The 20,219-nt window shown below is 49.9% G+C and overlaps 1 protein-coding gene across 4 annotated transcripts in view; it reads right to left on the bottom strand.

Annotated features, from left to right (window-relative positions):
* scarb2c (scavenger receptor class B, member 2c) overlaps window positions 1-20,219 on the bottom strand; it is a 144,351-nt gene that overhangs the window by 51,636 nt on the left and 72,496 nt on the right. For all 4 annotated transcript variants that reach the window (XM_072496315.1, XM_072496317.1, XM_072496318.1 and 1 more), the window contains exon 9: window positions 18,691-18,764. In XM_072496315.1, the coding sequence (XP_072352416.1) occupies window positions 18,691-18,764 (74 nt within the window). The remainder of the gene's footprint in view (window positions 1-18,690; window positions 18,765-20,219) is intronic.

A 20,219-nucleotide genomic window follows, 5' to 3' on the forward strand; every position in this document is an offset into this window, starting at 1 on the left:
GGCGCAAGGGGGGGGGGCGGGGAAGAGAGAGAGAGAATACAGCCAGTGGATGGTGGTGGTGGGGGGGGGGGGGGGGGGGGGGGGGAAAGAGTTATTTTGCTGACGGGGGTATCTGAAGTAGGTAATGGAAAGTGTCATGATATTCAAACACACACATCATGATAGACACACCAACAGACAAATCAGAACACACAACACCACAACCAATGACAGAAAGATATAAAAGCACAGACACGACCCCCGGTGGTCAGTATTAGCTGCAGAGGAGAACCAGGACACATCTATTGCCAAACACACTCAGGGAGACAGCACGTGCAGAGTATCCAGAACGAACTGTATTATAAGAGTTATAATAAAATAGAGTTGTACCACATACAACTGTGTTGGCTCATCTGTGCACCAGAGCACCCAACACCACATGGTACAGGAGTGGATCGATACCTGCCAGCATACCTCAGTGTACACAGACAACCAGCAGTGCCCAGGCATGATGTACAAGCTCCCGGTTCCGCAGGCGCTCCAGTGCGACGGCGACCTCCACAAAAACTGGCGGCGATTCCGGCAAAATTTCGAATTGTTCCTGGTGGCAGCTGAACTCAAAGACCTGGATGATAGGGAAAAAATTGAATTTCTCCTCACCGTCGCCGGTGCAAGGGCAAGAGAAATATTCAGAAGGTTCAGGTTCTTCAGGAGGCAGCAAAGGTACGATTACCAGGCAGTCCTGGGCAAATTCTCCAAGTACTGTGAAGAATACGCAATCCAATGGGCACTTAAAGGTAAGAAAAGCTGCAGTACTCACCTCGTGGCTGGGATCCCGGAGCCCGAAATCCCGGGCCTGAGAAAAGGCTGGGTCGAGGTCGGCGGCCATCTTGCTAAAGGTATAACGCTAGCACAGTTGCGCGAGAAGTGCGCAGAACCGGAAGTTTCGTTTGCGCATGCGCGAGATGCTGCGCATGCACAGTCAAGAAAACGGCCATCGGTAAAGGAACAGCGATCTGAGCATGCGCAGTCGCTTCCTACGTGCTACATACCGAGCGTCAGGATGTCAGAGGCCCCAGACTGCACCAATTTAAAAGGGAAATGTCCCAAATCCAATTTAAAAGGGAAACGTCCCAAATCAAAAAAACAAAAATCTGTTAAAGCTGTAAAACAACCTTCCCTCACCTGGAATGACAGCACAGTGCCGCAAATTGACCCAGGAGATGAATCTGACCTCCGAAGAACCCTCCGACAAGCAGTTACCTACGCACAAGCCGATGATTCCGACCTTGAATACTTCGATGACGATTTTTACAGGGTTTCCGGACCTCGCGAGCCCAATGATAGCTCCGTGGTCCTATATGACTATGACTCGGACGAACCTTTCGTGTTGCACATTGGCGGCCCCCACATTGAATCCGACGCAGATGCGGATTCATTTTTCGGATTTGAGGATCTTCAATCCAGCAGATATGACGTTCCAACTTATCAGTACCGGATGATGCTGCAGCCTGACATTAACAGACAGGGAGCGGTGCAAGCACACGGAGAGTGCCCTGCTGCCACACAGAGCGTGGTCCACGTCCCGCTCAACGTTCCCGACTCTATGAAAGAAGACATGCAAGACTCCAGAGTGCAGTCCTCGCATGAACCAGAAGTGACTCCAGTGTCACAAGCTTCCACAGCAAGCTCGTGGACAGACTCCACAATTGCAGAAATGCAAGACTCCAGAGCGCAGTCCTTGCACGGACAAGAAGTGACTCCAGTGTCACAAGCCTCCACAGAGAGCTCGTGGACAGCCTCCACGATAGAAGCAACGCAAGACTCCAGAGTGCAGTCCTTGCACGAACAAGAAGTGACTCCAGTGTCACAAGCCTCCACAGAGAGCTCGTGGACGGACTCCACGATGGAAGGAACGCAAGACTCCAGAGCGCAGTCCTTGCAGGAACTAGACCATGAGGGTCTAGCAACCTCTCCTGACCAACCAGCGGCAGACGATGCAAGTCTGCCATGCTCACGTGAACAGCAAGAAGGCTATAACAGCCTACCATGCTCCACTACACAGCAGCATGACCATGACGGTCTCTCATGCTACAATGAAGGGCACAGCGCTGAAGACTGTTCAAGCCCAACTGAAGACAAGCCAAAGGAATCGCCTCGTCCAAGCCCGAAGAAAAAAGGTTTATGCGCTGACCTTCAGGATCATTGTAGCCGAACAGAGATTAATAATGCTGCACGGCCACAGAAGGATGCTGAGGATTTGCTAACGAAATTAATTGAATGTTTAACTTGCAAGGAGCAGACTGAGAATTGCCAGTGTTTTAGTACGGATCGAAAAAATGGACAAGACATTGATCCTCAGGTAATGGAAATAACACAACCTGAATCATATCTACAGCAGGGACAAATGTCTCCCTTCAACACAATGCCGCAAAATCCCAACTTCGGAGACCAGCAGTTAGTCAGTAATGACTCTTCAAACCTGGAGGGGAACATTAATTGCATTGAACCTATACACACTCCACTGATTATTGAGCAGAACATTGGAGCAAGAATCCTGAGGACACCGACATCGAGTAGCCAGATAACGAATTTAAAACCCACAGCAGTTTCAAGTGAACCAAGTGTGCTTTCCACTAATGGTGAAGATGCAGATAAGGTCGACCCGATTATCCATTGTACCACACTAACCCCAGTGATTAAGCAGTTATGTATGGGGAGTATAATGTGGGCAATTGAGAACAGTAAAAGAGAGACTGTGACCATGCCAGTCCCAGCAAAATCAGACCCAGAGACCATGAAGGCATGTACATTAAACAAAGTTACATATGAGGTACCTGAGAAGAAAAGTGAAACGGAATGTTCTTTGGAAAATGGTACAATGTCGATAGAAACAGTGGATCCTATATTCGAGACCATACATATGGGAGAATTTGGGGGTAAGAAACAAGGTTCTGCAATGTCTGGGGGAAGATTTAAAGTTCCAAAGAAGAAAAGCCCAAATGAAGGACAATGGCAAGACAATGACAGTCCACCGACATGGTGTGCACCACCAGATGAAAACTCTGACAATTTACCCAACCCTAGTGAACAGCAAGCTGCTAATGACGATCTATCCACGGGATGTGAGACGAGTGACGACAGCATCCCACTTCCCATGCAAAAGGTGCAAGGTGACAGACCTCGCCTAGTGCGTACCGAGGCACTCAACGATCACGGTGGGACCACTGACGACTGCGGTGGCGGCGCACCGCTTCCACCCTCGATGGCTCGAGCCTCTCCACTGGTTGGTGCATTCCTGCATGTTCCGACTCCAGAAGTGCAGCTTCAGGGAATCTCGGCTGCCTCCAGTGAACCTGTTGGGACTCCGGACGGGGGGCATCGACGGAAGGCAGACCGGACTCCAGATGGGGAGCAGCCAAGCGCCGACTCTGATTTGCGCACGCCAGACCTTGCTCCGGACGGGCGGTGTCGCGGCCTCGGTGATGGCACGCTCAGGGTGACGGCAGATGCCACGGCGACAGGGAATGGATCGCGTGGCAGTCCCACTGGGTCGGCAGTGGCAACCAGCACCGGCGGTCCAAGATGGACACACCAATTCGCGCCATCGCCAGACGTTGATGCGAGCAACAATTCTCTCTCCAAGGCGACATGCTGCTTCGACGTTTCTCTGCGGAGTCGCCCTTCCGGCACAGCAGGTGGCCGGAACCAGCGTACACGGTCTCGGCCAACTTCCACATCTGGCACAGTCATCGCCTTGCATGATATTAGTGATGGTGCTACTTCGATGGCAACGACCCATCGGCTACAAGATGCCGTCCACCACAAACATAAAAAGAAAACAGACTCCACCTTGTTCCTGGCATGCAGGGCGGATGGATTGGTGCGTAGGCGCAATCAGCGGGCTTTGTGCCGCCTTCCACGCTCGCAACTGCACCGTACGCACACGCCGGATCCTCCACTGGTTCCCAAGGATGACTTCGTGGAGATGCCACGGATCATGCCCCTTCCATCGCCACCAGAACCAAACCACAGCCAAGGCACCACTAACAAAGATGTTGAATGTTATATTTGCACGAATGAAAAAAACCAAGCACTGCACGAAGTACAACAAATGGTAAAGTAGAGACTTCGGCAACAGCATCACCTCCAACAGTCCAAGGTGAACCAGTGTGACCCCAAATCTCCACAGCTGAACCGGCTTGAGGACCAGCCCATTCTTGAGGCGGTCACCCATTAGACTGGACTTATAACGCTGTTCATACGTTCAAAAAGTCAAACACTTCTGTATTATAACCTGTTGTTGTTTATTGTTCCAGATATCGTCTGACCGGACCAATGTTCAAGTTTTTTTTTTCTCTCGCATCCAAGTTTTGTTATGGTACAACCTTGTTAGTGTGACGCACCCGACATCGCCCCATGTAAATAGTTACGTCATAAACACACGCTGTACACAACACAAACACACACTCTTAGATGCACTCACGACACAATTATATTTATAACCACGTAGGCACTTATCTTTGTAAAAAGGGGGGATGTCATGATATTCAAACACACACATCATGATAGACACACCAACAGACAAATCAGAACACACAACACCACAACCAATGACAGAAAGATATAAAAGCACAGACACGACCCCCGGTGGTCAGTATTAGCTGCAGAGGAGAACCAGGACACATCTATTGCCAAACACACTCAGGGAGACAGCACGTGCAGAGTATCCAGAACGAACTGTATTATAAGAGTTATAATAAAATAGAGTTGTACCACATACAACTGTGTTGGCTCATCTGTGCACCAGAGCACCCAACACCACAGAAAGGAGGTCGGGGGTGGAGGCGGCCAAGAGGCGAGCCAAGAATGGCGCAGCGCATGGGCCGGCTCAAGAAAGGTTACGGCTGACTGGCGGGGGGGCGTCCCCTACCAGGCTGATCACTTGGAATGTCAGGCAGACGGCGGGGGCAGATTCCTTATGGTAAGGGGAAAGCTGGAGGGGAGAAGAGTGGTGCTGGTGAACATGTATGCGCCGAACTGGGACGATGTTGACTTTATCAAAAGAGTGCTGGGAAAGATCCTGGACCTAGACTCACGTAAGTTGATAATGGGGGGGGGGGGGGGGGGGGGGGACTTTAATAGGGTCCTTGACCCGGGGATAGACCGGTCATGTCCCAGAACGGGTAGACTCCCAGCAATGGCAAGGGAGCTGAAAGTGTTCATGGAGCAAATGGGGGCAGTAGACCCATGGAGAGCCAGACAGCCGACGGGAAGGGGCTACTCGTTCTACTCGCATGTTCATAGAGTATACTCTAGGATCGATTTTTTAAATCTTGAGCAGGGGAGGGGAGGTAAAGAATACGGAATACTCGGGAATCACTATCTCGGACCATGCCCCGCACTGGGTGGACCTGCAGGTCGGCGGGGGGGGGGGGGGGGGCGCGAATTACCAATGCCCGCAATGGAGGTTAGACGTAGGACTGTTGTCGGAGGAGGGGATATGTGAGAGACTTCGAACGTGTATGCAAAATTACTTGCAGGTGAACGATATGGGGGAGGTTTCAGCAGCGACCCTGTGGGAGGCGCTGAAGGCAGTAATGAGAGGGGAGCTGATCTCAATTTGGGCTCACAGGGTCAGGGCGGACAGAGCAGAAATAGACAGGTTGGTTAGGGAAATTCACCAGATAGACGAGGAGCATGCGGGGTCCCCGGGGGAGGACCTACTCAGGGAGAGACGGAGATTGCAGGCGGAACTGGGGGTGCTATCCGTGAGTAGGGCCGTGGAACAACTTAGGAAAGCGAGGAGAGTGGTGTATGAGCATGGGGAGAAGGCCAGCAGATCGCTAGCGCAGCAACTCAGGAAGAGGGAGGCGGCCAGGGAAATAAGTAGAGTGGTTGATGGGGAGGGGAGCAGAGTGGAGGTCCAGCAGGACTGAATAAGGTGTTTTGGGACTTCTGTAGTAAGCTGTACACTTCAGAACCCCCGGAAGAGCCGGAGGAGATGAAAAGGTTCCTGGATGGACTAACCTTCCCAAAAGTAGGCATGGGACTAGTGGACGGGCCGGGGACCCCGATTAGAGCCGAGGAGGTATTGGGGGGCCTAAAGGCCATGCAGTCGGGGAAAGCCCCGAGGCCGGATGGATACCCAGTAGAGTTTTACAAGAAGTTCTCGGAGATAGTGGGACCGGTCCCTGACAAGGGTTTTTAATGAGGCGAGGGACAGAGGAACCCTGCCGCCGCCGATGTCGCAAGCCACCATCTCGCTGATATTGAAGCGGGACAAGGACCCGGAATCCTGCGGGTCATACAGGCCAATCTCCCTGATCAATGTGGACGCCAAGCTCCTGGCCAAGGTCCTGGCGATTAGAATGGAGGACTGCGTACCGGAGGTGATTGGGGACGATCAGACAGGGTTTGTGAAAGGCAGGCAGCTGACAGCTAACTTGAGAAGATTGCTGAATGTGATCATGATGCGCCCGACGGGAAAGGAGGTGGAGGTAGTGGTGGCAATGGACGCTGAGAAGGCCTTCGGCCGGGTGGAGGGAGGCTATTTGTGGGAGGTGCTTGGACGGTTTGGGTCGGGGAGGGACTGGTTAAGTGGGTCAGACTATTGTACCAGGCCCCAAAAGCTAGCGTTAGGATGAATAGGATAATGTCAGATTATTTCAGACTGCGCATCGCGGGACCAGACAGGGTGCTCACTCTCCCCGTTGCTGTTCGCGCTGGCCATAGAGCCGTTGGCGATGGCGTTGAGAGCTGCGAAAGGGGTGGAAGGGAATGACTAGGGGCGGGAGGTGGGGGGAACATAGGGTCTCTCTCTATGCGGACGACCTGCTCCTGTACGTGTCGGACCCACTGGCCGGGATGGAAAATATACAGGGAACATTGAGGAAGTTCGGCTAGTTTTCAGGGTACAAATTAAATATGGCCAAGAGTGAGATGTTTGTGGTGCAGGCAAGGGGCCAGAAGAATAGACTGAAGGAGCTGCCATTTAGGCTGGTGGAGGAAGGTTTCCGGTACTTGGGGATACAGGTGGCACGAGACTGGGGCAGGTTGCAGAAGTTAAATTTGACTAGAGTGGTGGAATAAATGAAGAGGGAGTTTCGGAGATGGGATGCACTCCCGCTGTCACTGGCGGGGAGGGTGCAGACTGTAAAGATGACAATCCTCCCTAGATTTCTGTTCATCTTCCAGTGCCTCCTGATCTTTATCCCACGGTCCTTCTTCAAAAGGACTGGCAAAATCATCAGGAGCTTTGGCTGGGCGGGAAAATCCCCACGGGTGAGGAAGGCGATGCTTGAAAGGAGCCGCAGCGAGGGGGGACTGGCATTGCCGAGTCTGATCAACTACTACTGGGCAGCTAACATAGCCATGATAAGGAAGTGGATGGTGGGTACGGGGTCTATCTGGGAGCGAGTGGAGGCGGCTTCGTGCAGGGGCACCAGTTTGGCAGCCCTGGTCACGGCTCCCCTACCGCTGTCGCCGGCCAGGTACTCCACCAGCCGGTAGTGGGGGCGGCCCTGTGGATATGGGGCCAGTGGAGGAGGCATGTCTGGGCTCCAATATGTGATAACCATCGATTCGCCCCCCCCGGGAACATGGATGGAGGGTTTCGAACATGGCGGTGGGCGGGGGTGGGCGATATGTTCCTGGTGGGGAGCTTTACGAGTTTGAGGGGCTTGGAGGAGAAATTTGGGCTGGTAAGGGGAAATGACTTTAGGTACTTACAGATGCGGGACTTTGTACGCAGACAGGTCCCATCCTTCTCACGCCTCCCGCCAATAGGGATCCAGGCAGAATAGTCTCTAGAGGAGGAGGAAAGGGTAGCGTCTCGGATATCTACAAGGTGCTCATGAAGGGGGAAGAGTCCCAGACGGAGGAACTGAAACTCAAATGGGAGGAGGAGCTTGGCGGGGAGATGGAGGACAGGCTGTGGGCGGAGCCCCGAGTAGGGTAAACTCAACATGTGCCAGGATCAGCCTGATTCAATTTAAGGTCGTTCACCGGGCCCACATGACGGTAACGGATGAGCAAATTCTTTGGGGTAGATGCGCGGGAGGACCAGCGAACCACGTTCACATGTTTTGGGCATGCCCTAAGCTAAGGGGGGTACTGGGAGGGATTTGCGGGAGTCATGTCCCGGGTGCTGAAAACAAGGGTGGTGATGAGTCCAGGGGTGGCAATTTTCGGAGTTTCGGAAGACCCGGGAGTCCAGGGGGAGAAAGAGGCAGATGTTCTGGTCTTTGCTTCCCTAATAGCCTGGCGGCGAATACTGCTGGCATGGAGGGACTCAAAACCCCCAAAGACCGAACTATGGCTTTCGGACATGTCAAGTTTTCTGGGTATGGAAGAAATCAAGTTCGCCTTGAGGGGATCTGTACTGGGGTTCGCCTGAAGGTGGCAACCATTCATCGACTTCTTCGCGGGAGAGTGAACATCAGCAGGGGGGCGGGGAGATTAGAGTAGAGTAGGAGGGATAAATAGGCAGGTAGCGTCTATGGGAGAGGAGCGGGTATGTGCATTATGGTTTGGCTGAAGTGTTGGCTTTTCGTTGATGTTTGCATATTTCTGTAATCTGTAACTGTTTACAATGCCAAAAAATACCTCAATAAAATGGTTTGTTAAAAAAAAAAGCAGCTCCAACATGAGTCCAAACGTCCTCAGCTCGGGGCCAGCCCTTGCTTCTTAAAGAAGTCCATCGCCTCTTCGGGTTCCTCAAAATAGTGGTGCTGACCCTTATACGTAAGTCACAGTCGCGCCGGTAAAAGCAGCCTGAATTTCACCTTGTTTTTATACAGTATCTCCTTCATCTGCCTGTAGCCTCCCCTCCTCCTGGCCACCTCAGCGTTCAAATCCAGGTACACACGGAGGGTGATATTGTCCCAAATACAGCTTTGTGTGCTCTTTGCCCATTGTAGCACCCGTTCCTTGTCCAGGTATCTGTGAACGCATACCACCATCACTCGTGGGGGACACCCTTGTCGCAGCTGCCGCACCTGCACTCTGTGTGCCCCTTCCACCACCAGCGGGCGCGGGAACACCTCATTCCCCAGCAACTTCTGAAACAAACCCTCTACATATGCGGCAGCGTCTAGCCCCTCTGCCCACTCCGGGAGGCCCACGATTCTCACGTTCTGCCGGCGAGATCTGTTGTCCAGGTCCTCCAGCCTTCCCAGAAGCACTTTTTGCTGGTCCCTCAGCCTCGGAATTTCCACATCCGCCACCGTTTGAAAGTCAGCCTGCTCCTCCACTGACTTCTCCAACTGCTGGAGCTTCTCAGCCTGATCATCCAGACTTTTTCCCATCCGATCAATCGACTTCTGAAGCGGCTCCAAGTTGTCACGTTTCAAAGCCAAAAAGCCCTCCTGCATAGTCTGCAGCAGCTGCTCCATTGTGGGCTGGGCTGTCGGCGCCTTGCTCTGAACAACAGCCATGCTGGTCTCTCTCTCAGCCTCCACTGTGCCCTTACTTGACCACTTCTTCTGCTGTTTAGGGTCCCTCTGGCTTCTTAGGTCCATACAACTCTGTATGGGTTCAGCGCCCGAGTACTATTGCTTTCCAGTTCCGCGCTCAAAAGCGCAAAAAAGTCAGGGGAAAAGGTCCAAAAGTCCGACCGAAACGGGAGCCACCAAATGTGCGACCTACTCCCTCATAGTCGCCACCAGAAGTATAAACACCCATTTCTTAAAGGTACTCTCACATGACACAAGTTCAAGGACCCACGGCCATTCCTGAAGGACGACCCCAGCTGAGACAAACCCAACAACTTCCAAACCGACCACGTGGACTGGGATAAAGCCCTCATCTCGCACAGTGCCGGTCACTCAAAGTTAACTAAAGGTCGTCTTAGTCGTTAGGTGTAATTTGGTATGGTGCCCCGTGTGTTATTGCATAGAGATACAGGTTTTGTGCTGTTAATAAACTGTGTTTTTGAGCTAACATATTGGTTGTTTGGTCATTATATGAAACAGCTTGTGGTTCACCCCAAAGTAAAGGCGGCAACAGGCCCTACAGCCACCCCCTGGCCGCCACCCCCCCCTCCCTGGCCGCCACCCCCCTCCCCCACCCCTCCCTGGCCGCCGCCACACCCCCCCCCCCCAAACCCCAGCAGTAGCAGGCGCCTCCCCAGCCAGTGGTACGGATCCCGGCCGAATGTGGCGCCGCTGGACACAGTCCATAGCCGGCACGCTGGCTGAGACCACACGTGTCGCGCTGTCAGGAACGCAGCCCTTCGGGGGCGGAGCATCGTGGGTGGGCCTGCCAATGAGGTGCCAACGGCCTTGCGACTGCGCACGTCATGGTGATGCCAGTTTAGAGGGGGCGGAGAATCGCAAACCGGTGTGAAACCAGCGCCGGCATCTAGTCTCATCCCTATCACCATTTCGGGCAACGGAGAAGCCGCCCACGGTCTTTCAGATGTGACATTAAACCAAGATCCTGTTTTCCCCCTCAGCTGGATGTAAAAGATCCAAAGGCACTATTCCAAGAGCAGCAGCGCAGTTACCTCCAAAAACCTGGCCAATATTTACCCCACAACCAACAGAGAAAAAAAAAGATTAGGAGAGAGAGAGCCAGGGGGAAGACAGCCAGAGAGGGGGGAGATAGAGAGGAGTGCGCGTAGGGGAAGGGTGTCCATAAGTCTGGCTCACTCCCAGGCTCAGGGTTCTCAAGTCACCTTCACCCACACAAACCAGCATGCACACCCATCCATTCTCACGTGGGTGAGGTTCAATGAGTGAGCGGCCCGAGACTGGAAGTGAGCCAGACACACAAACAACAACATCTAATGCTCATCATTGTTGCTCAGCAAGTTGTTACTTCACATACTCTTTTTTTCTTCAATTAATGTGTATAGGTTGCACCAAACATCATCGGCTCCTTGAGTGAGAAAATGTTTGAAATGTAACCCCTCACCGAGGTTGGAGAAGCTGGTTCGAGTGTAAAAGAATGCAGAGCATGGGAAATTAAAAGACTACACTTTTTTTTTTTGAATAAACATTTTATTAAGGCATGTATGCTTTTATAACAATAAAAAGATACAAATACAAACATAGTTCAGTGCGTAACACACCCCTCCATCTCCCACTGTTCCCACCTAATCTAGACATCAAATCGCCTAACTCCCCCCTAACCACTTTCTCCCCACCCACCCCCCCATTGAATCTGCTGACAGTTTAGTTTTCTCCGAAGAAGTCGATAAACGGCTGCCATCTCCGAACGAACCCTAACGTTGATCCTCTCGGCGAACTTAATTTTCTCATTTCTGAGAAACTCGGCCATATCGCTAACCCAAACCCCTGATTTTGGATCTCTCCACGCTAGTAATATCCGTCTCCGGGCTACCAAGGAGGCAAAAGCCAAAACGTCAGCCTCTGGCCCCCGGGTCTTCCGACACTCCAAAAATTGCCACCTCTGGACTCGGTGCCACCCTCGTTTTTAGTACCGTAGACATGACATCTGCAAATGCCTGCCACAATCCCCCAAGCTTTGGGCATGCCAAAAACAGGTGGACATGGTTTGCTGGCCCTACCGCACACCTCTCTCACTAGTCCTCTACCCTAAAAAACCTGCTCATCTGGGCCACCGTCATATGTGCCCGGTGAACCACCTTGAATTGTATCAGGCTGAGCCTGGCACATGATGAGGACGTGTTGACTCTGCTCAGAGCATCCTCCCACAGGCCCGCCTCTAACTCACCTTCCTATTTACGTTTTCTCACCTATCTGGGTTTCCTCCCACTCCATAAGCTCTTTATAGATTTCCGATACCTTTCCCTCCCTAACCCCCATCCTAGAGACGACCTTGTCCTGTATCCCCTGCGGCGGTAGAAGCGGAAAGGTCGGAACCTGCCTTTGCACAAAGTCCCTTATCTGCAGATATCAAAATCCATTCTCTCCCAGCAATTCAAACTCCTCTTCCAGATCCTCCAAGCAGGGAAAGCTCCCATCAAGAAACAGGTCCCCCAGCCTCTCAATCCCGGCTCTCTGCCACCTCCGAAACCCCCCATCCATCCTCCCCGGGACAAACCGGTAATTACCACAAATTGGAGCCCACACCGATGCTCCCTCCACTTCCATATGCTTCCACTGCCCCCAAACTCTCAGGGCCGCCACTACCACCGGGCTTGTGGCTTACCGAGCCAGCAAGAACGGCAAAGGAGCCGTTACCAATGCCCCCAAACTAGCGCCCTTACATGAGGCCACCTCCACCCGCTCCCACACTGGCCCCTCCCCACTACGTATTTCCTAATCATGGCTATATTTGCCGCCCAGTAGTAGTTCCTAACGTTCGGCAGTGCCGGCCCTCCCCCAAGCCTCCCCGGCTACAGTCATGAAAAGACCGCATTTGTACAGCAAGAGGCCCTTGAGGTTGACATATGTAAAGTTAGGGCAGCATGGTAGCACAAGTGATTAGCACTGGGGCTTCACAGCGCCAGGGTCCCAGGTTCGATTCCGGCTTGGGTCACTGTCTGTGCAGAGTCTGCATGTTCTCCCAGTGTCTGCGTGGGTTTCCTCCGGGTGCTCCGGTTTCCTCCCACAGTCCAAAGATGTGCAGGTTAGGTGGATTGGCCATGATAAATTGCCCTTCGTGTCCAAAAAAGATTAGGAGGGGTTATTGGGTTACGGGGATAGGGTGGAAGTGAGGGCTTAAGTGGGTTGGTGCAGACTCGATGGGCCGAATGGCCTCCTTCTGCACTGTATGTTCTGCGTTCTATGACCTCCACCCAAAACACAAATTCACACATATAACGTTAGTTTTAAAAAATATTTTCCACTTTTTGCAAGATTTTAATTGTTACTAATAGCACATTTTGTGCATTTGGAACAATGCTGTCTGACCTACTGTTGGGAAATATGTAGCCCCAGAGCCCAGTGACAGCAGTTTGTGTTTGTATTTCCTATTTGCTCATTGGTCATATTCCAATGTTAAGGGCTTGAATGTTTGCATGGGGTTGCTGTTATGTCATCGCCGGCAGATCAATCTGATATTGGAACAGCAAGATCTGTTGGTATCAGCAGCTTGGGTACACATGCAAGGAAAACACAGAATCAAACCACAGGACAAGGTTTCATGATGCACACCCAGGTCAGCCATGAAATCATAAACTTAGATGTCCATTCGGGCATCCATACCAGTTATCAAAAGACACTGGCTCAATTCAACCACTGCATTGCGCCTGGTACTGATCTTGGCACGCCAGTTAAATAGCGGGAAGGCCAAAATCAAGATTCACGGCAGGCACTAACCAGTTTGCAATTCTCCTGACCCGCTCCCAATAGGGTGTTCCGGATTTCGCCCAAAGATGGCGAAAACCCTAATTTGCATTCATTTGAATCTCATTATCCAGCCGGGGGGGGGGCTTCGCGTTTGTGAGGTCTTCAAGCCATCTTTAAATATTATGGAGACTCATCACAGGGGCAGGCTGTAGCCTGTGTATCCCATCAAACACTTCCAGGACTCATCCATGCTGTGCCTTCAATGCTGAAATTCAATTTCACTCCCTTTGACGATGGCGGACCAGGGGGTGGAGGACGAGCCCAGGGAGGAACTGCAGGAGGAGCAGGAAGATGGAAGATGGGCGGCAGCAAGGTTCCAGCTCGCCCGAAGGACCCAGGAAGCCCTCATCCACATCAGATTCACACAAGACCAGGATATGTCCATCAGCTCAAAACCTGCCCTGCACCCCCATTTCCCTCCCCATAACTATACATTCAGCTCTTGTATTCAGATATTGCCTTGTGCACTGTTTCATTAAAGGATCTGGGACAGTTTTCAGTCAGTAGGTGATTTTCATTATCAAGAATTGAAATATGGGATGCAACAGAAACAGTTCTAAGTGTGTCAGATTTGAGCCTCAGTCTCGCTGCTAATAACGGGGTGCTGCTTTTAACTGCTCCCTTGCAACTTACTCCCTGTCAACACAAGCATGACAGTGCGCAGATTTGTTCCTCGCTTTGGGAATGCCGACTGGCCAGGCTTCTCGACAAGGTTGACGCGAGGTGGGATATTCTGTTCCGCCGAGGGGATGGGAGGACCAGGAACAGTGTCAACAATGTCGTCTGGGACTCAGTGGCAGCAGCTGTCAGTGCGGGCAGCATGGGGCATGATTTATAGGGGCTGGTTTAGCACAAGGCTAAATCGCTTTTAAAGCAGACCAAGGCAGGCCAGCAGCACGGTTCAATTCCTGTACCAGCCTCCCCGAACAGGTGCCGGAATGTGGCGACCAGGGGCTTTTCACAGTAACTTCATTTGAAGCCTACTTGTGACAGTAAACGATTGTCATTTTCATTTCATATACAAAATCTGCATTGAATGCTCACAGTTAAATGTCTGAAATGAAATTTTGAAGTTCCATCCCACCTAATTACCATGAGGATGAACTGCTGCCAGTGTTACATAAACCTGCCAATAAGTCTGATTTTTTATATTAACTTAATTCACTTCAGGATGACTAGGAGTTGCAGGTAATAGAAACAGAATCTCTACAGTGCAGGAGGATGACATTTGACCCATCAAGCCTGCACCGACCTCTGAAAAAGCATTCTACTGTGGCCCACTTCTCCTGCCAAATCCCCACCTAACCATTGGACACCTTGAGCAATTTAGCAAGGCCAATCCACCTAATCTGCACATCTTTGGACTATGGGAGGAAATCGGAGCACCCGGAGGAAACCCTCAGACACGCGGAGAAAGTGCAAACTCCACACAGACTGGAATGGCCGTCACCCAAGGCTGGAATTGAACCCGGGTCCCTGGCACTGTGAGGCAATAGTGCTGACCACTGTGCCACCCATGTATCTGTGGAGTATAATTCTTTGACTAATTACCCTGGTCTCAGACACATTTCAATCATCCAGACTTACAGAAAGATCTGCAGAATTATTTACAAAGCCCCATCACTATCCCCTTCAGCTGATAATTAAATATGATTTACTCCACAAAACTTCAATAATACCCGTTAACAGTGACATGTCTAAATCTAGAGGGGATGGAAGTTTATTCCATTGTAATGAATGTGTTCGCAGGTCATGTTTGATTTTCAAACAGGTACCATTTTAAAAAAAACTATTTATTTGTGTGTTTTTTCTTTTAGTAAAGCAATAAGACTTGGTACTCAACAACACTTTTGTTACATACTGTATGGCTTTGATTCCTTCAAACCTCCTTTGTTGCTGCAAGTGAGAAATTATTAAGTGCCATCAACTTGTTCAAGAAAAAGAAATCACAGTGGGAATGCATCGCAGGATAGAATTCATTTAATTTTAGAAACAATGGATGGAGGCAGCCTCATGTAAAGACACGGGTTTGGGGGCACTGGCGCCTCTGCCATTCTCACCAGCCAGGTACTCCACAAGCTCAGTGGTGGTCGTAGCCCTTAGGGTGTGGGGACAGTGGCGGCGGCACCTGGGGCTGGAGGGGGCCTCAGTTTGGGCGCCGATATGTGGCAATCACCGGTTTGTTCCAGGGGGGCTGGATGGAGTGGTTTGGGGATGGCAGCAGGCGGGGACCGAGCGGTTTGGGGATTTGTTCATCGACAGCAGCTTTCCGTGCTTGGAAGAGTTGGAGGAGGAATTAGAGCTGCCCGTCGGGAATGGGTTCCAGTATTTGCAGGCGAGGAACTTCGTTTGGAGGCAGGTATTGTCCTTTCCTCACCTGCCGCCTCAGGAGTTACAGGATAAGATAGTGTCAAGAACGGGGGTAGGGGAGTGGAAGGTGTCGGCCATTCATAAGGAACTGGTAGACTGGGAGGGAGCCCCGATAGGGGAGGTGAAACGTAAGTGGGAGGAAGAATTGGGTAGGGAATTGGAGGCGGGGTTGTGGGAGGATGCCCGAGGCGGGTTAATGTGTCGTTGTTGTGTGCCATGCTTAGCCTGATCCAATTTAAGGTGGTCCACAGGGCACACAAGACTGTGGCCCGGATGAGCAGGTTTTTTGAAGACATGGAGAATAGGTGTGTGCAGGTGGGTCTGCGAATCATGTCCATATGTTCTGGGCATGTCAAAAGCTTGGGAGGATTCTGGCAGGGGTTTGCCGACATTATGTCAGAGGTCCTGAAGGCGAAGGTGGTCCCAAGTCCAGAGGTGGCGATTTTTGGTGTGTCCGAATACCTAGGAGTCCAGGGGGCGAGAGAGGCCGAAGTCTTGGCCTTTACCTCCCTGGTAACCTGGAGATGGATATTGTTAGAATGGAGGGACTCGGGGGCGGGGGGGGGGGGGGGGGGGGGGGGGGGGTGGGTGGGTGGGTGGAGAGAGACCAGGGGTGTGGGGGAGTGATCTGGCAGAGTTCCTCAGGCTAGAGAAAATAAAATCTGTCTTGAAGAGGCTCTATGCCAGAGGTGGCAGCCGTTTATCGACTTCTTCGGGAAAAGCTAAGCTGTCTGCATTTGGGGGGGGGGGGGGGGGGGTTAAAAAGGAGGCGCATTTTTGTTGAACTGGGTATGTACAGCCATGCTGGCTGGGTTGGTGTTGTGTTTCTATCCATTGTGTTAATATATAAATTTTTTAAAAGCACAGGAAAAATTTGGAATGGAGTTCTACCAACACAAAGCATTCATTCATACAACAAAGCAGTCATTCATACAATGGTAAACCCCATTTGGTGGGGTTTACCTCTGGTGTCTGCAACCTGTATTGTGGTATTAATTCAGTTAAGTATGAATTTCCATTTTTCCAGTAGTGTCTACACCAGTCTTTTATGTGGCACCTTGTCAAAATGCCTTTTGGAATTCGAAGTACATTACATCTATGGATTCCCCTCTATCTACCCTCCATTACATCCACAAAGCTTCGAGAAGCATGGCATTATTGTGTCAAGACTCCGAATTGCAATTACACTTTGCTCTCCACTCCATGCCTCGATACCCTTCCAAAAGCTTTTCAATAAATGCAAGGTTGGATATGGGCAGCACTCGGACCAATTTTTTTCTTGGACAGTGGGATGCAAAGAAAGCAACGACTTGAGTTTTGGAAAAATTGATTTTGGAGAAAGCAAACTTTAGTAAAGGTTGGAGGGGAGATATAGGGAAGTCTATGGAGGAGGAGGTAGCAGTGAGGGAAATGGAAAAAAAGCGTAGGAACTAAATGAACAAAAAGGTGTCCAAAGGAGGAATACAACAAGTTAAGACAATGATGATGAGGGGGGACATTGATACAATTCCAAGCCAGATTTATGAGACACTTTCAGGGTAGCTGGAAGCGATGGGGTTCCGACAACTTACTTGCTGCCACAGTCCTTCCATGATGGAGGTTTGACAGGCGCCACACCTTCCACTAGCCTTTCAGCGTTAAATTCAAAATGCATTCTCTAAATTACAACTACCACGAGTCTGGTCCCTCGTTTCTAGGAGCCTCTCTGACTCTACATTCTTGTGTATTCCCTCCATTCTCCTGATCATCCTACTTTGCATTCGCCCTCCACTTTCTATGGGATTGCCTTAAATTGCTTCAGAAATACTCTAAACTGCCCTCCTTCACCCCTCCACCCCATATCTCGGTAATTCCTGTACCTTCCCTTATTCAAAAGAAATTACTTATTTCAAACACACATCTTCGCACCCATTGACCAACTACATTGGAACAGGCGTAGGCCATTCAGCCCTTGGAGACTGCTCTATCATTCAAAGTAGACCATGGCGCATATGTATCTTATCTCTATCTATCCGCCATAGCACTGGATTATTTCATATCCTTGCCGAACCAAAATCTATCAATCAATTTCAACAACCTTTGGGAGATTTCCAAACTTTCAATCCTCTTCCAAACTTCTATTCTCTCGAGTACGCCAAGAAATGTATACAATTTTATTATAAATAGTTGAAAATCCATCCAGGATGAACAATAATCTGGGGCAATCCGGGAAAGTTGTTTGTCAAGGTGTAGCAGAGAGTGGGAATGGGTAGCAGGTACGGAGATGGATGGAACAGGCAGAGGAGCTTGGACCATGGGTGCTGCCTGTCAGTTTAGAATGGAGACTAATATAAAAGGTTATGCATTTAGTGGCAGCAATCAGTTGCAGATTAAAAGGCAAAGTAGTCTGACCACCCAAATCTATTGAATAAGTTACCGTATTACAGTCAGAAAAATGAAGTCTAAAGAAAATAGCCTCAAAAGGAGATCCTGTTTTCCGACATTGTGATCAAATTAGAGAAAATCTTCAAAACCCAGCTGATAATAAAACTGGATGAAATTCTGATCTCTCCCTTTAATTTGAGATTTAAAAATTATGGGGATAAACCAAAGCAATTTACTGGCTTTTGAACCATTATAACACTGGGCAGACTGGCAACACAGTGGTTAGCACTGTTGCTTCACAGCTCCACGAAAACTGTCTGTGCGGAGTCTGCACGTTCTCCCCATGTCTGCGTGGGATTCCTCCGGGCGCTCCGGTTTCCTCCCACAAGTCCCGAAAGACGTTCGCTGAATTGGACATTCCGAATTCTCCCTCTGTGTACCCGAACAGGCGCCGGAGTGTGGCGACTAGGGGCGTTTCACAGCAACTACATTGCAGTGTTAATGTAAGCCTACTTGTGACAATAAAGATTATTAGAAAATCATGAACAGCTTTCAAATTAAATTGTAACTTTTTGACAAAACAAAAAGCACTCCAGGTCTGAATAAATACAAGGCTAACGGTGTTTGTAACAACAGCGTAGCACCAAATCTTCATTACCAAGCACTGGTGTTGCACTATATTTCAAAATCTACTTACATAAATCCCTTGATCTTCTCAATGTAAACATTGACCTGAACTCGTTTTGCTGCCCTCACGAGGAGTCCTGTAAGCTAAACAGTAAAAACAGACAGATATACACTTGTGTATTTATATAGTAATTCAAGGCTTTTTTTGTGTTCACAACCTGCAATAAGTTCCTTACAATTATATTAACCCATTTACATTACCCTATAAAATGACCAATTCTGTACTCTGCTTACATTTTAGGGTGCGTTTGTTGCTAACACAAATGCAGAGGGGGGGTATTCACTGGATAGTCACAAGGCCTGTGACATCACTGCCAGCCACAGGACCTACCTGTGTCAAAGAATGGGACCATCTACAATATTGAGCAATGTAGATATTTAAACATGTGCAACATAAAATGTGCATTTTTTCCCACCATGGTTAAGTATTGCACTTTGCACAGAATATGGAATCCCAAAGCACCAGTCAATAATCCTGGTTTAGTGAAAGTAATTTGCTCAGCACCCTAAGGGGAGGCGGTGGGGTAGTGGTATTGTCACTGGTCTAATAAACCAGAGACCCAGAGTAATGTTCTGCGGACCCAGGTTCAAATCCCACCACTGCAGATGGTGAAATTTGAATTAAATAAAAAATTTGGAATTAAAATTCTAAAGGTGAAACTATTGTCGATTGTCTTAAAACCCCATCTGGTTCACTAATATCCTGGTTCACTAATGTCCTTTAGGGAAGGAAATCTGCCATCCTTACCTGGTCTGACCTACATGTGACTCCAGACCCACAGCAATGTGGTTGGACTCTTAACTGGGATGCCCTATAAATGCTGGCACAACCTGCAACACTCGTGTCCCATGAGAAAACAAATGAAAAAATCCCTGCTCGTTGCCTTATTGGCCGCCGCGCTCCCAACCCCTCACTGCCTCCCTCTCACGGCGTGGTCTCTATCTTTAGACCCTTCGCAACCCTGCAGTTGATAATAAAACTGGATGAAATTCTGATCTCTCCCTTTAATTTGAGATTTAAAAATTATGGGGATAAACCAAAAGCAATTTACTGGCTTTTGAACCATTATAACACTGGGCAGACTGGCAACACAGTGGTTAGCACTGTTGCTTCACAGCTCCACGATAACTGCCTGTGCGGAGTCTGCACGTTCTCTCCATGTCTGCGTGGGTTTCCTCCATTTGCTTTTACAGTTTTCTTCCCGAGATTCGCACTGTGTCTAACTTCCCACCTTGCAAGTCGGCAGGAGTACAAGAGCAGAGATGGGTTGGGGGGGGGTGATTGGTCTAACAAAGGCAGGTTGTGAAGAGATAATTTTCCATCTCCTTCCCTGGGCCCCTTTCAAGTTATAGCTCTTATATCACTCTCCCCTTTGTCATAGCTACAACTTCAAAACACATTTATTTTGTAGCTGTCAACTGTAAAATAATAATTTGCCAGCCAGGTCTCCAGTCTGTGCTGTTTATTGCACACATTGGATCAAAGTGATTTTCCAGCCCTAGTAGTGCAACATTTTTTTAAATTACAAGAACATTTAA

This window comes from Scyliorhinus torazame, chromosome 3 (genome assembly GCF_047496885.1).
Source record: "Scyliorhinus torazame isolate Kashiwa2021f chromosome 3, sScyTor2.1, whole genome shotgun sequence".
NCBI classification, from domain to species: domain Eukaryota; kingdom Metazoa; phylum Chordata; class Chondrichthyes; order Carcharhiniformes; family Scyliorhinidae; genus Scyliorhinus; species Scyliorhinus torazame.